The sequence below is a fragment of the Salmo salar genome, chromosome 01 (assembly GCF_965601325.2).
Source record: "Salmo salar chromosome 01, fSalSal1, whole genome shotgun sequence".
In the NCBI taxonomy this organism is placed as follows: Eukaryota; Metazoa; Chordata; class Actinopteri; order Salmoniformes; family Salmonidae; genus Salmo; species Salmo salar.
In genome coordinates, this window is record NC_138291.1 from 151,733,583 (window position 1) to 151,746,915 (window position 13,333).

Below are 13,333 nucleotides of genomic sequence, written 5' to 3' on the forward strand. Positions count from 1 at the left end.
ACACAATCCATGTCTCAAGGCTTAAAAATCCTCCCTTAACCTGTCTTCTCCCCTTCAACTACACTGATTGAAGTGGATTTGACATGTGACATCAATAAGGGATCATAGCTTTCACCTGGATTCACCTGGTCAGTTTATGTCATGGAAAGAGCAGGTGTTTCTAATGTTTTGTTCACTCAGTGTATATAATACTTGATTGTACTTACAATTACTTTTTCTTTAACAATTTTCTGACACAAAACTGTTGACTAGACCCTGACAAATGGGCAAATCGTAAATTGACGATGTGTATCAAATGGATATGAAAATCTCCCTTTGACATCAATGTATGATTTGTGAGATTTTGGCGCTAATTTTGGCCCTAAGCTGTCTTGAATATCTGTATCAAATGCCTATGCAAAATCTCTCATTGACATCAATTCATGATCTGTGAAAAACTTTTAAAATTGAACACCAAGCTATATCTTTGTTTAGGACTCATGAAGCAGAGATATAAACACAGACAGAGAGCTGACCTGTGTGGAGAGGAGCGGTTGAAGCAGGTCTTGGTCACATCCGTCACATTGGGGTTACAGCAGTCTCCGTTGTCATAGAAGAAGTTGTCCCAGTTACACTCGGGGTCGCACACCCCGTTGCCCTGCTTGTACTCGGGGCATCGGCTGCGGTGCCTCTTACAGTCGCCTGCGTCGAAGCCTGTAAGTGTGTGGTTACACTCTGGGTCACATGCCTCGTCGCCCACTTTGCTGATGTCACAGTTGGCCAGGACCAGACGGTGGCGCAGGGAAGAGTTGGTGACATTGTGGACGCTCAACTCCCAGGTGATGTTGTAGACAGCGAAGGCCTTGTTGAGGTCCTGGTGTTGCAGTTGGATCTGATGAGGAGTGACAGTGGGCCTGCGCCCAGCATCGTCCCACACGTTGACCACACGGTATCGTATCGTCTTGGGTTTCCGGAAGGTCCAGGTGCGGTTGTAGTTGGTCACCACTTCCACGTTATCGCAGATAGTTTGACCACAGGTTGGGGGTTCCAGGGTGGTATCCAAGGACCCTCCACTTCCACTTCCTCCTACCCCTTCAGCCTGCCCCACCCTGCTGCTGCTACCCTCCTCTTGCTGGGGGAAGCTGCCATCCTTCACAGTCAGCCACTTTCTGGCCGGGTGCTCAAAGGTCTCCCGGATCACCAGCTGAGGCTCATCTTGAGGATCCTCGTGACCCTGCATATCCCTGATTATCTGCCTCTGTCCCCGGGCCTCCCTCCACAGATTTACCCTCTCCACAGCCCCACGGTAGTTATGGTTCAGAGCGTTCCCGCCCACCATCAGCACCTTACACTTCTTGGTTAGATAGCTGAAGACGTTGCCCGACTGTTCCCGGCTAACACCCACCTGGGCGCCGTTGACGTAGAGTTTCATGTAGAGGCCGTCGTAGGTTACTGCCAGGTGGGCCCAGGTGTTGGGCAGGTATTGGCCATTGGAGTGGATGGAGGTGACTTTGTGGGCACGGTCCGTCTTTAAGGAGAAGAAGAAGCGTGGGTCGCAGTTACCCTGCTCACTGACCGCCCGGATGCCCAGCAGCCAGCCCCGGTCGCTGGAGGCATAGAAACACTTATCATACAGACCTGGGAGAAAGCAGAGAGCGAGAGAGTCAGTTAACATGAGATAGAGAGACATGGTAAGAAAGAAAGAGGGAGAGAGACAGAGAATAGAAGGATAGAAAGAGAGAAAAAAAGAGAGAATGAAGCTTTGACTTTCAGATGTTCTTTAGTACGTTACCTAAGAGACACCTTCAATTAAAGTTGCACTATGCAGAAAACGCTCCACCATTTCTTGGTTGCTAAAACTCTAATAGTTCGCCAAATTTCAATTATGTGACAAAATAAGCTTGCATAGTGTAGAGAATCATTGTACCATCTAAACAGCTGTGAAATATATATTCCATAACCAAAAATATTGTTGTTTCAGCTGTTTGAAGCTGGTGTACAAAACCGAAAGTAAGAGAGGCAAAAACAAAAGAACGGGAAGCATAGAAATAGCACACATAGAACAGATCTACCGCTTCTTAGACTTGCTTTCAAGTAGAATAATAGATCTATAACTCACATTTCTATGTGAATTTGGCCAGGTCCCCCAAAAGGTTACATAGTGCAACTTCAATTAAAAGAGAACAACACAATCCAGATAGAAAGAGAGAGAGAGAGAGAGAGAAAGAAAGAAAGAGCCAGAGGGAGAAAGAGAGAGGGAGAAAGAGCCAGAGCGTTGGATAGTTCGCTGATCACCTCTGGGACAGAGAGAAAGAGTAGATGTTAATCAACACTGAGCAGCACTGGGAGCCAGCATTTGTCTCAGTTAATAACATTTTTAAAGTTTAGTCTCAGGGGCTTCACGGCTTTGTCTCCTGAACATCATCAACCTAGGAGGTCTGCCTCGAGTCACCCTCATCCAATTTACTGTTCATTTGACATATTTTGAAATGAAACAGTAAAATGAACAGTAAAATGTAGACACTCTACTGTAAAGTTTGTTTTATAATTCATCCAACAAAATGTCAAATGCATCAGTGTGCCACGTAATCACATTCTCTCATTCATCAGATGTAGGCATTAACAATAAGGTACAGATTATGTGGTAGATGTACTAAAACGATACATTTGAAGATAGCATCAGAAAAATGTCCTGGAAATTGAGTTAAGGTGCATGCAGTATTTAGCTTGGGGAGACCCATAGACTCTTACAATGAATATTTCATGATTATGAGGCCATTTTAACATTTTGGGGAACCAGAAGACGTAGTTTCATGCAAAACCCTTGTTATGCTAGAGGCACCAAAACACCTTTTTCCTGTTGCACTTGGAAAGCATACAGTATGTCAAGTTCAGTATGGTAATGTCTTTTCACTTCCCAGGGGATCTCTGAATGCTAAATGTTTATGTTTAGTGTGTTTGTTGTGTGTGTGTGTGTGTGTGTGTGTGTGTGTGTGTGTGTGTGTGTGTGTGTGTGTGTGTGTGTGTGTGTGTGTGTGTGTGTGTGTGTGTGTGTGTGTGCCTGTACGTGTGTGTTTGAGTGTGTGTTCATGCGTGCATACATGTGTGAACAGTTCATGTGTATACGCCTATGCACATACACCAGAGCCCCTCAAGCATGAGGGAATCCATGTGCTCACAAAATATTTTGGGGACCACCACTGCCAGGGGCATACGTTACTCACATGTACAAACACGAGGGAAAGCAGCTCCTGAGTGGTGCAGCGGTCTAAGGCACTACATCCCAGTGTAAGAGGCATCACTACAGTCCCTGGTTCAAATCCAGGCTGTATCACATCCGGCTGTGATTGGGAGTCCCATAGGGCCAGGGTAGGCCGTCATTGTAAATAAGAATTTGTTCTTAACTGACTTGCCAAGTTAAATAAAGGTTAAATCTCCATTCCTTCCCAATCTACATAATGCAATAACGAGACCCAAGCTAGGACTTCTTCATACAATGTGAACCAAGTAGGAGTATCCGATGCAATCCCCAACCCATCTTTGTTACGCCCTCTATATAGGACTTATTTATTTAACTAGGCAAGTTAGTTAAGAACAAATTCTTATTTACAATGACAGCCCTAACCTGGACAACGCTGAGCCAATTGTGCGCCGCCCTATGGGACTCCCAATCACAGCCGGTTGTGATACAGCCTGGAACCGAACCAGGGTCTGTAGTGACACCTCGAGCACTGAGAGTGCGGGAGCCCACAGTTCGGGAGCCCACAGTTCCTCAATTAATTAATATGATCATGCTGATTAAAATCCGATCAAGGTCTTCACTCCCTTTAACATGATGCACATTAAGTAGGAGGATGTCCTCGTTTGCTGAAAGGGGGATATTCTAATGGCCAAGCCATTCAAAGAGCTTGGTGGGGTTCAATGTCAAGGTCAGCCGTATTTAGTGTGACGTCCTCAGTGTTTCCACTACAGTGGAAGGAAAAACTCCTCCATCTGTCAGCTAGTGCACTCAAGGCTAAAAGGTATGTTAAAATGCGTGTTGGGCTTCTAGTGTAAACAGCTGTCATAATTCTGCCATGCTCAATTAATCTAACATAGTACACTTTTCCAGACCCAACCTGCTCTGTGTTTAGATGGGGCACACACATGCACGCATGCACGGACACACACATGCACAGGTATTTGCATACACACACTGAAGCTAAGGCTAAAAGCCATTCATGTCAGTTTAGAAGGCGACCTTGCTTGCACTTGCCATTTGTCTTCCCCTAAGGAAAACACACTAAGGTACAAAAAAAGAAAACAAATGTCAGAGAAATCTGATGAAAAGCAGGGAGAGGGAACAATGGAGGCTAGCCCATTGTGTGGGCTTTTGAACTGTTCTGGCTCTGAAAGTCAGGGAAAGGGACTTTGCATTCAGACAAAGTGAAGTTGTATTTTTTACCTTTATTTAACTAGGCAAGTCAGTTAAGAGCAAATTCTTATTTCCAATGATGGCCTAGGAACAGTGGGTTAACTGGCTTGTTCAGGGGTAGAACAACAGATTTTTACCTTGTCAGCTTGGGGATTCAATCTTGCAACCTTTCGGTTACTAGTCCAACGCTCTAACCACTAGGCTACCCTGCCGCCCCAAGTGATCGTCACACCGTGTATTTGACATGTTGGAAATGTACATTGATCCTTAGACTCTAAACACAATTCCTAACAGCACCAGGCTCCAGTGGGGGGTTCAATTAAATATTCAAATGACAGTCAATTACAAGTCAATTTCATTTTGCTCTATAACTAACTGGAGACATTTTTCAACAATGTAATTAACTTGAAACCTTCTCATTACGTTTAATGATTCAAAAGAGAATTGTGTAATATGCAAATGATCTCGTGGCAAACCTATACAGTAACAGACATCTTGGGGGAAATAACATTTAGAATTTTCCAGCCTTAGATTATCTCAACAGAAACACCAAAGCTCATCTACCTAGTCTGAAATCAAGAGACTACATGTAGCCTTTTGCTGTATGCCCTGTGGCTTTCCTCAAATGTATTATATAACTAGATATCTGGGTATTCAAGTTCAATACCCAGCTATCTCATTAGAAATACAGTATGTCAAAATGGTGACATTTAACCAAAGTAGTTATGTCATCTTAGATGTTATATGTTATATGTCTTAGATGTTATATGTTATATGTCTTAGATGTTATATGTCATCTTAGATGTTACAGTGCCTTGCGAAAGTATTCGGCCCCCTTGAACTTTTCGACCTTTTGCCACATTTCAGGCTTCAAACATAAAGATATAAAACTGTAATTTTTTTAATGAAGAATCAACAACAAGTGGGACACAATTATGAAGTGGAACGAAATTTATTGGATATTTCAAACTTTTTTAACAAATAAAAAACAGAAAAATTGGCCGTGCAAAATTATTCAGCCCCTTTACTTTCAGTGCAGCAAACTCTCTCCAGAAGTTCAGTGAGGATCTCTGAATGATCCAATGTTGACCTAAATGACTAATGATGATAAATAGAATCCACCTGTGTGTAATCAAGTCTCCGTATAAATGCACCTGCTCTGTGATAGTCTCAGAGGTCCGTTTAAAGCGCAGAGAGCATCATGAAGAACAAGGAACACACCAGGCAGGTCCGAGATACTGTTGTGGAGAAGTTTAAAGCCGGATTTGGATACAAAAAGATTTCCCAAGCTTTAAACATCCCAAGGAGCACTGTGCAAGCGATAATATTGAAATGGAAGGCGTATCAGACCACTGCAAATCTACGAAGACCCGGCCGTCCCTCTAAACTTTCAGCTCATACAAGGAGAAGACTGATCAGAGATGCAGCCAAGAGGCCCATGATCACTCTGGATGAACTGCAGAGATCTACAGCTGAGGTGCGAGACTCTGTCCATAGGACAACAATCAGTCGTATACTGCACAAATCTGGCCTTTATGGAAGAGTGGCAAGAAGAAAGCCATTTCTTAAAGATATCCATATAAAGTGTCGTTTAAAGTTTGCCACTAGCCACCTGGGAGACACACCAAACATGTGGAAGAAGGTGCTCTGGTCAGATGAAACCAAAATGAAACTTTTTGGCAACAATGCAAAACGTTATGTTTGGCGTAAAAGCAACACAGCTCATCACCCTGAACACACCATCCCCACTGTCAAACATGGTGGTGGCAGCATCATGGTTTGGGCCTGCTTTTCTTCAGCAGGGGCAGGGAAGATGGTTAAAATTGATGGGAAGATGGATGGAGCCAAATACAGGACCATTCTGGAAGAAAACCTGATGGAGTCTGCAAAAGACCTGAGACTGGGACGGAGATTTGTCTTCCAACAAGACAACGATCCAAAACATAAAGCAAAATCTACAATGGAATGGTTCACAAATAAACATATCCAGGTGTTAGAATGGCCAAGTCAAAGTCCAGACCTGAATCCAATCGAGAATCTGTGGAAAGAACTGAAAACTGCTGTTCACAAACGCTCTCCATCCAACCTCACTGAGCTCGAGCTGTTTTGCAAGGAGGAATGGGCAAAAATTTCAGTCTCTCGATGTGCAAAACTGATAGAGACATACCCCAAGCGACTTACAGCTGTAATCGCAGCAAAAGGTGGCGCTACAAAGTATTAACTTAAGGGGGCTGAATAATTTTGCACGCCCAATTTTTCTGTTTTTTATTTGTTAAAAAAGTTTGAAATATCCAATAAATTTCATTCCACTTCATGATTGTGTCCCAATTGTTGTTGATTCTTCACAAAAAATACAGTTTTATATCTTTATGTTTGAAGCCTGAAATGTGGCAAAAGGTCGAAAAGTTCAAGGGGGCCGAATACTTTCGCAAGGCACTGTATATGTTATATGTCTTCTTAGATGTTATATGTCTTCTTAGATGTTATATGTTATATGTTTTAGATGTTATATGTCTTCTTAGATGTTATATGTCATTGGTTATTAGTTATATATCATCTCACAACTAAAATCTGCATAGCACTAGTGCATCACTGCTGATGCATCTGCCAACACAGGCATTTATTGTCTACAGCTGGTCATGGAAGAGAAACTCTGATCCACTGTCTTGCATTTTCCTTTCTCTGATGCGGGACAGACATTCATGACCTGGTAAAAGGGCAAAAAGGTCAGATGTAAAATTAATCTCACATTAGGACACGGAACATGTGTGACATGAACTGCCATGAGGATGTAAAGCACATGGCAGCATTCAGTCAAGTTAAATTACAGTTTGAGTGTCCCCTTCCTCTTTAAAGACCATCTTTATGTAGCTTTCAAAAGCGGGACACCAATTGTAACCACATGTCAACATGTCACAATATGGAGAAGAGAAGTTACAGAGGCTCCTCAGATTGTTTTGACTGGAGGGTTAGCTCAAAGTGTCTACGCTAAAGCAAAAACCCTCGTCCTTGTTTCTAAAATGAAAGGCTGCTCAGTGACTGGTGTTGGTATAGGGTTTGCTCGTGTTTGAACGAGTGCGCAAATCAAATCAGCTAGCCAATGAAATCACAACACTGAGCTATTCCATTACTGCTACCATGGAATCTACCCTGGCTTCCTTTTTCCCTTATTTTTGGGTGGTCCTTTCAACTTCCTGTTTGCGCATGCTCATTTTGTCAGCGCTGTTCATGGTCCTGAATCTTGTTGTTCTGCTGGAATCATTCTCCTGCAGTTCCATTGGCCATATCTGCATTACAAATGACAAAGTGTGTGTGTGTGTGTGTGTGTGTGTGTGTGTGTGTGTGTGTGTGTGTGTGTGTGTGTGTGTGTGTGTGTGTGTGTCATACAGGTCAGTTTAAAATCCCCAGCTGTTCTTACTGATTGATACCAGTAAGCAGACAGCGGGCACATCTCCTCATGTCAATAGGCAGTGAGTTATCCTGGCAAGTGCCCATCATATGAATGCCTCTCTGTGTGTCTCAGAGCAAATGTTACATACTAGCTACCACAAACAAACAGGTATTACTAAGTACATGTCATACTGTACACATGTCAGCAATGCAACATACATACATCGTGGGCCCCACATATGTCAGCCATGCAACATATGTACATATACATGTTGGTTCCTGAGCCCTAGAACACCTGGCTGGCTGTGAAAGTGGTTTGGACTAGGACTTCATGAAGTATTCTACTTGCCCTTGTTTTGGGCTGTAGAGTCAATAAAGACCAGAAAGGAACCATAGACACATTTCTACAGGAGTTATCTCTGGTCCTCCGCCAGTCACTTTGGTCACACTCAGAGGTCTCCCTGTGTGTGTTGTATGGTAAACACTAAGTATATACCACACTACTGTACTACTCGTCTCCCCTCACTTATCAAACGGTGAGTTGACACGCTCAATCAAAAAGCAGTGACAGTGATAAAAACCAGGGTAAAAACAACTAGCATGAAACAGCTGTAGAAAACAAGCCTGGGTCAAAACAACAGGATGGGACTGCTTTAGGCCTGGGATTGTTGGGAGGTCTCAATTGGATTTAAAAGATTAGGCATTATAATATTTGTTGATTGGGAATTTCTTTTCTTTTTTTCATTATAAGTGTCTTTTCCCAAACACACTAATCTTAATGTTATGAAAACAAACAATAAAATGACATGCATAGGATAGGCTAAGACAAGTATGAGGTTAATATGCATTGTTGGGAAAGGGCTCTTAAGTAAGCATTTCACAGTAAAGTCTACACCTGTTGTATTCGGCATGTGACAAATAAAATGTGATTTGATTTGAATATAAGTGATATAACATTACTCGGTTGGGCTAAGACATTCATCTGAATCACAAAGCTCTCAACAGATTCCCCAAAGAGTTGAAATGCCTAGAGAGAATTTAATAAGGGTCTGGCTTAGGCTGCCCCCAACCCCAGGCCAAACCTACACTCTGAGAAAACAAGGTGCTATCTAGAACCTAAAAGGGGTCTTCGGCTGTCCCCATAGGAGAACTCTTTATAGTTCCACGTAGAACCCTTTTGATTCCAGGTAGAACCCTTTGAGTTCCATGTAGTTCTACGTGGAACACAAAAGAGTTCTACTTGGAGCCAAAAAGGCTTCTCCTGGGGGGATAGCCAAAGAGTGTAGCTAAGAGCGTAGCTAATAGACCTGGACAATATGGGCAAAAATCTATATCCAGATAAATTGACTGAATTATCACTATAATGATAAATTGAACACTAAGTTTATAACATATTGCCCTTAAAACTACTGCTACTACAACTTGAAATATTGCAGCTATCAATTGTCCCATCAACAATCACCCATACTAGCTAACATTTAACTTCAAACATTACATTTCTCTAGTAGGGTACTATATGTTATTTATCGTAATGAACGATATCAGCAAAATGTTCACAATAAGTGGTCGGTGTTAATCATTTTTGGTTTATCGTCCCTGCTCTACTCCTACCCACTGGGCACAGCCTTCAATTCAACTTCTACTCCACGTTGGTTCAACGTGATTGAATTGAAATGATGTGGAAACAACATTGACTCAACCAGTGTGTCCAGTGGCTAGACCAGTGTTTCCCAAACTTGGTCCTCTGGGAGGCAAGGGGTGCACGTTTTGGTTTTCCCTTACACTACACTGCTGATTCAAATAATCAACTAGTCATCAAGCTTTGAACCAGCTGTGTAGTGTTGGGGCAAACATCTAAATGTGCACCCCTTGTGGTCCCAAGGACCAAGTTTGGGAAAAGCTGGGGTAGCCACACATCCAGACACAAATATACAACGCACGTGCACACAGGTACACCAAAAACAGGGATGGTACAGTAGACCAGAATATACAGTATGTGTGTCTCAGTCCATGAGGGGCCTTCACTAAGTACAATAACAATAACAGGTCTATCATAATAAACATACTGTGCTAAACAACACAGTAATCAAGATTGCCTTAGCAGAAGTGTGTGTGTCTGTGAGCGTGAAACCCTCCCTTCTCAAGGGTAAGTGCCTCACAAGGGGTAAACTACAATAGTACGCATCTGCACACAAGCAATCAGTTGCTTTCTACGCTCCCTGTTGGCAGCCCATGGGATCGAATCTCATACCAATCTACATCAGAAACAGTGGCACAGACACTGAAATATATAAACAGTACATAGACCTAAATAGGAAAGAAATGCCGTCAAAGATTTGGCATTGTGAATTTCAGAGTAACATGAAATAGTTTTGCCAGCTCGGTGTCTTCTCAATAAGGTTCTGTGCCTGCTCACATAATAGTCTCTACAGGCGGATTCTTTCCGGCAATGTAGGCTACCGTGTGCCGTTGCCTAGTTTACGTTGCGCAAGGTCTCGGATATCCGAGACTACTCGCATAACATTCACAATATGCGTTGTGCGTGGATGAAGCAGACTACTTTCTCCCTCCGATCACTTTACAACGCTTAAACCACATATTAAAATCTCTAAACTGTACTGCCAAGACCCCCCAATCTATTAGAGGGTTTTAATTGTGTCAAAATTAGAGTCACCTAATTTAACGCGCATAGCCTATGTCTGGGTTTGAGGGATCTCGGACGCTCATAGCGCGCCACTCCGCGGCTCTATTCCGGTCTCGTAACCTCCACAGCCAATCCAGAAGTGTCGATTTGGGAAGCATTTTGGATTTGCGGCACGCACAGTGCTCTCTAGTCACTTCAGAATAAAACATATTTCTCTCACTCTCCCCCTTTGCCTGCTGTGACGTGCCCACGAATTCAACGTTTCTAGCATTACATCATAGTTTAAAATAGCCAGACGCCTCATAAATAACACAATTTCTACGCACGATGACATCACCTGCCAATCAAGTGATGCAGTATAAATGCCAATATCGAACAACCTTAAAATACGCTAGTTTATCTACAATTGTTATACCCAATATTTGAGTCATTTTACGCATGAAAGTTCATAGAAAGAATTTTTCAAAAAATATACCAGGTTATTCATACAGTATGTGTATAAAATCCATTCATTACAATGAGGAACTCTGTAGTAATATCACCTGTGAACGAAAATCCTATCTGAATTATCATACCCAAGTATAGGCTTATGCATGCATATACTTGGTTATGATCACTCAGATAGGATTTTCGTTCACAGGTGATATTACTACAGAGGTCCTCATTGTAATGAATGTATTTTATACACATACTGTATGAATAACCTGGTATAAAATCTCTGATACTGCTATTTTCAAGGCATTACATCATTGGTGTGGATCAGTTCTGAAATGAACTCACTCTCAACTCACTTATGAGTGCATGTTGTTTTACTGTGACAACCGTGCATGGTTTGATCTAAACAATTATATAATAATAGCCTACAAAGCTAAAGGTGAGTTATGACTTTCATTTGGTTTACTAACATAGCATACTTTATTGCTTCATGTGTGCGTTTTAATAAAATATACAGGTTTCACACTAAACTTTTAAATATGCTGTTGCGTTTTAGGTCGCATAAGACTAATAAAACCATTCCTTCATTAATTTGTGAACTGAGACAGTTGTGTAGGCTACCTGCAATCACCGTAGGAGATCGTTGACCTCCTTCTGGTTTGATCCACATCTCCAGCGTAAAATTTCCTCTCGGTATCTCTACGCCCGGTTTAAGCCGAAGTTGGTCACCCCTGCCGGTAAAATAAACAGCTTTCCCCCGACCTGGAGAGTTCTCCTCCGCCTGGGAGGAGCGCCGGCGCTGGCGAGGTACACGTCGTTCCAAGCCGGGCAAGGAGCGTTTGCCCCGGGGCAGACGTGTGGCACAAGCCCCTGGAAAGGTGGCTGTCGCCTCCCTGATACGCACCAAGTCTCTTTTGGATCTCCCCTTTCTCCGGACAGTCCCGCACTCTGATCCAAAACATAAGATGAGTATCACCAGGCAAAGCAGCCAGGGAAAAGTCCAAAGTTTCATTTTCAGGAGAAGAGGTGGTACCAGTTTTAAAAATAGCAATGAATAGAAATAAATTTGATAAATATAGGCTAAAATTCGTAGGTCCACAATGCTCTTCCCGAGTTTCGCTTTGTTTAGTTTTTTTCTTTACAGCCGCTTGTCAAACCGTAGATTCAGTCTAAATAAACCCATGAAGCATACTGTAATGTCCCCCTTTATAATGTTAAGCCACGACCCCCTTTCCTTGCCCATGTAAAAGTAAGACTCTTCTGGAGAGATTCAATGAACACAGGAATATTTGATTCATGCATATGTTCCACGGTGTCTTTTCAATGGGTCTCATTAAACCAAAGGGATGACTAATAAGTTCTCATTCAGAGGGGGATGAGGTTGATGGTGCCCCCCATCACTCCTTGGATTGTATGAGTTACTCGCAGAAACCCACAATTGTCCGCCAAACGCTTGTCACACCGTTTTGTTGTTTCCTTATCCCACCTGCAAAACAGTATACAAAATGCCACATATTAAAATTCCAAATAAGTGAAAATAAACCGACCTGTCATTATTTTATTAAAGAAAAATTCCTTGACTTGCTTTTTGATTTTCAAAAGTTGAAATGCACAACATCATCTTGTAAAGCGAGAGAGAGCTGCAGAAGTAATAAGCATTGCGATCCTCATTGATTTGCCTGAAACAGAGAGACACATGGAGAGAGAGACAGCACTGGGCGTCTGCTTTAAGAGCAATTACTCTGAAAGTCTTTTTAAGAGCGAGCAACTGATGTTTCGAATGTTCCGGGCTGTGTTTTTTTTTCAGACGAAGTGGGAAGTCACAGGTACTCACTGCAATTCCATTTTTCCATGGAACACTGTGATGGGACGGTGTTTACGGAGTTTGGAAAGCGTATGTGTATCCCTCTAGCGGCTACAATTCAAACAATCTAACACATTTTCTACACTTTCACTGATTCTGAGGCAAAACAGAGGACTTAGACTGGTAAGTGACAAGCCCTCAAACAGTTCTCTTGATGCAGTTGGATAACATCCCTATACGATTTCCTATTTAAAATATATGAAACCAATGTTGGATGTCATGTCTTAACTCTTAAATGTTCAGCAGTCATCAATGAAATTGTGTAACCAACCAGGATTGGAAAATTCTCTTTCAAGAGTAGGCCAGGGGCTGAAGTCGGATTTGATAATTGCACAACAAAGCCATCCAAAAACCTTACATCCAGAATTCCAGTTTAATGTCCCACTTGTACTGTAACCTCCCATGTATGTAGTAAAATATTGTGCATTAGGTTAACTAAAACAAAGCCGTAGAACTGACCATTTGATGTTCAGTACTTCCACCAGCAAAATGGCATTGTAATTGTAAACTAAGCACCAACCGATTGCCAACATCTTTAAGAAGTATTTTTTTTTGTCCAGTCTGGCTGTCTTTTTTTGTCTGTCTTTTGTGCAATCTGGATTGGCCT

The 13,333-nt window shown here is 42.3% G+C and overlaps 1 protein-coding gene across 2 annotated transcripts in view; it reads right to left on the bottom strand.

The window, feature by feature from the left end:
• The window catches only part of LOC106565903 (pappalysin-1), a 126,289-nt gene extending 113,593 nt beyond the window's left edge, over positions 1–12,696 (bottom strand). The window contains exons 1-2 of one of the 2 annotated variants that reach the window (XM_045691089.2): positions 11,484–12,696; positions 516–1,617 (exon numbers count right to left, since the gene is read on the bottom strand). In XM_045691089.2, the coding sequence (XP_045547045.1) occupies positions 516–1,617; positions 11,484–11,874 (1,493 nt within the window). In that variant the 5' untranslated portion in view covers positions 11,875–12,696. The remainder of the gene's footprint in view (positions 1–515; positions 1,618–11,483) is intronic. The other variant, XM_045691078.2, reaches the window with a different exon arrangement.
• Positions 12,697–13,333: the final 637 nt, after the last annotated feature.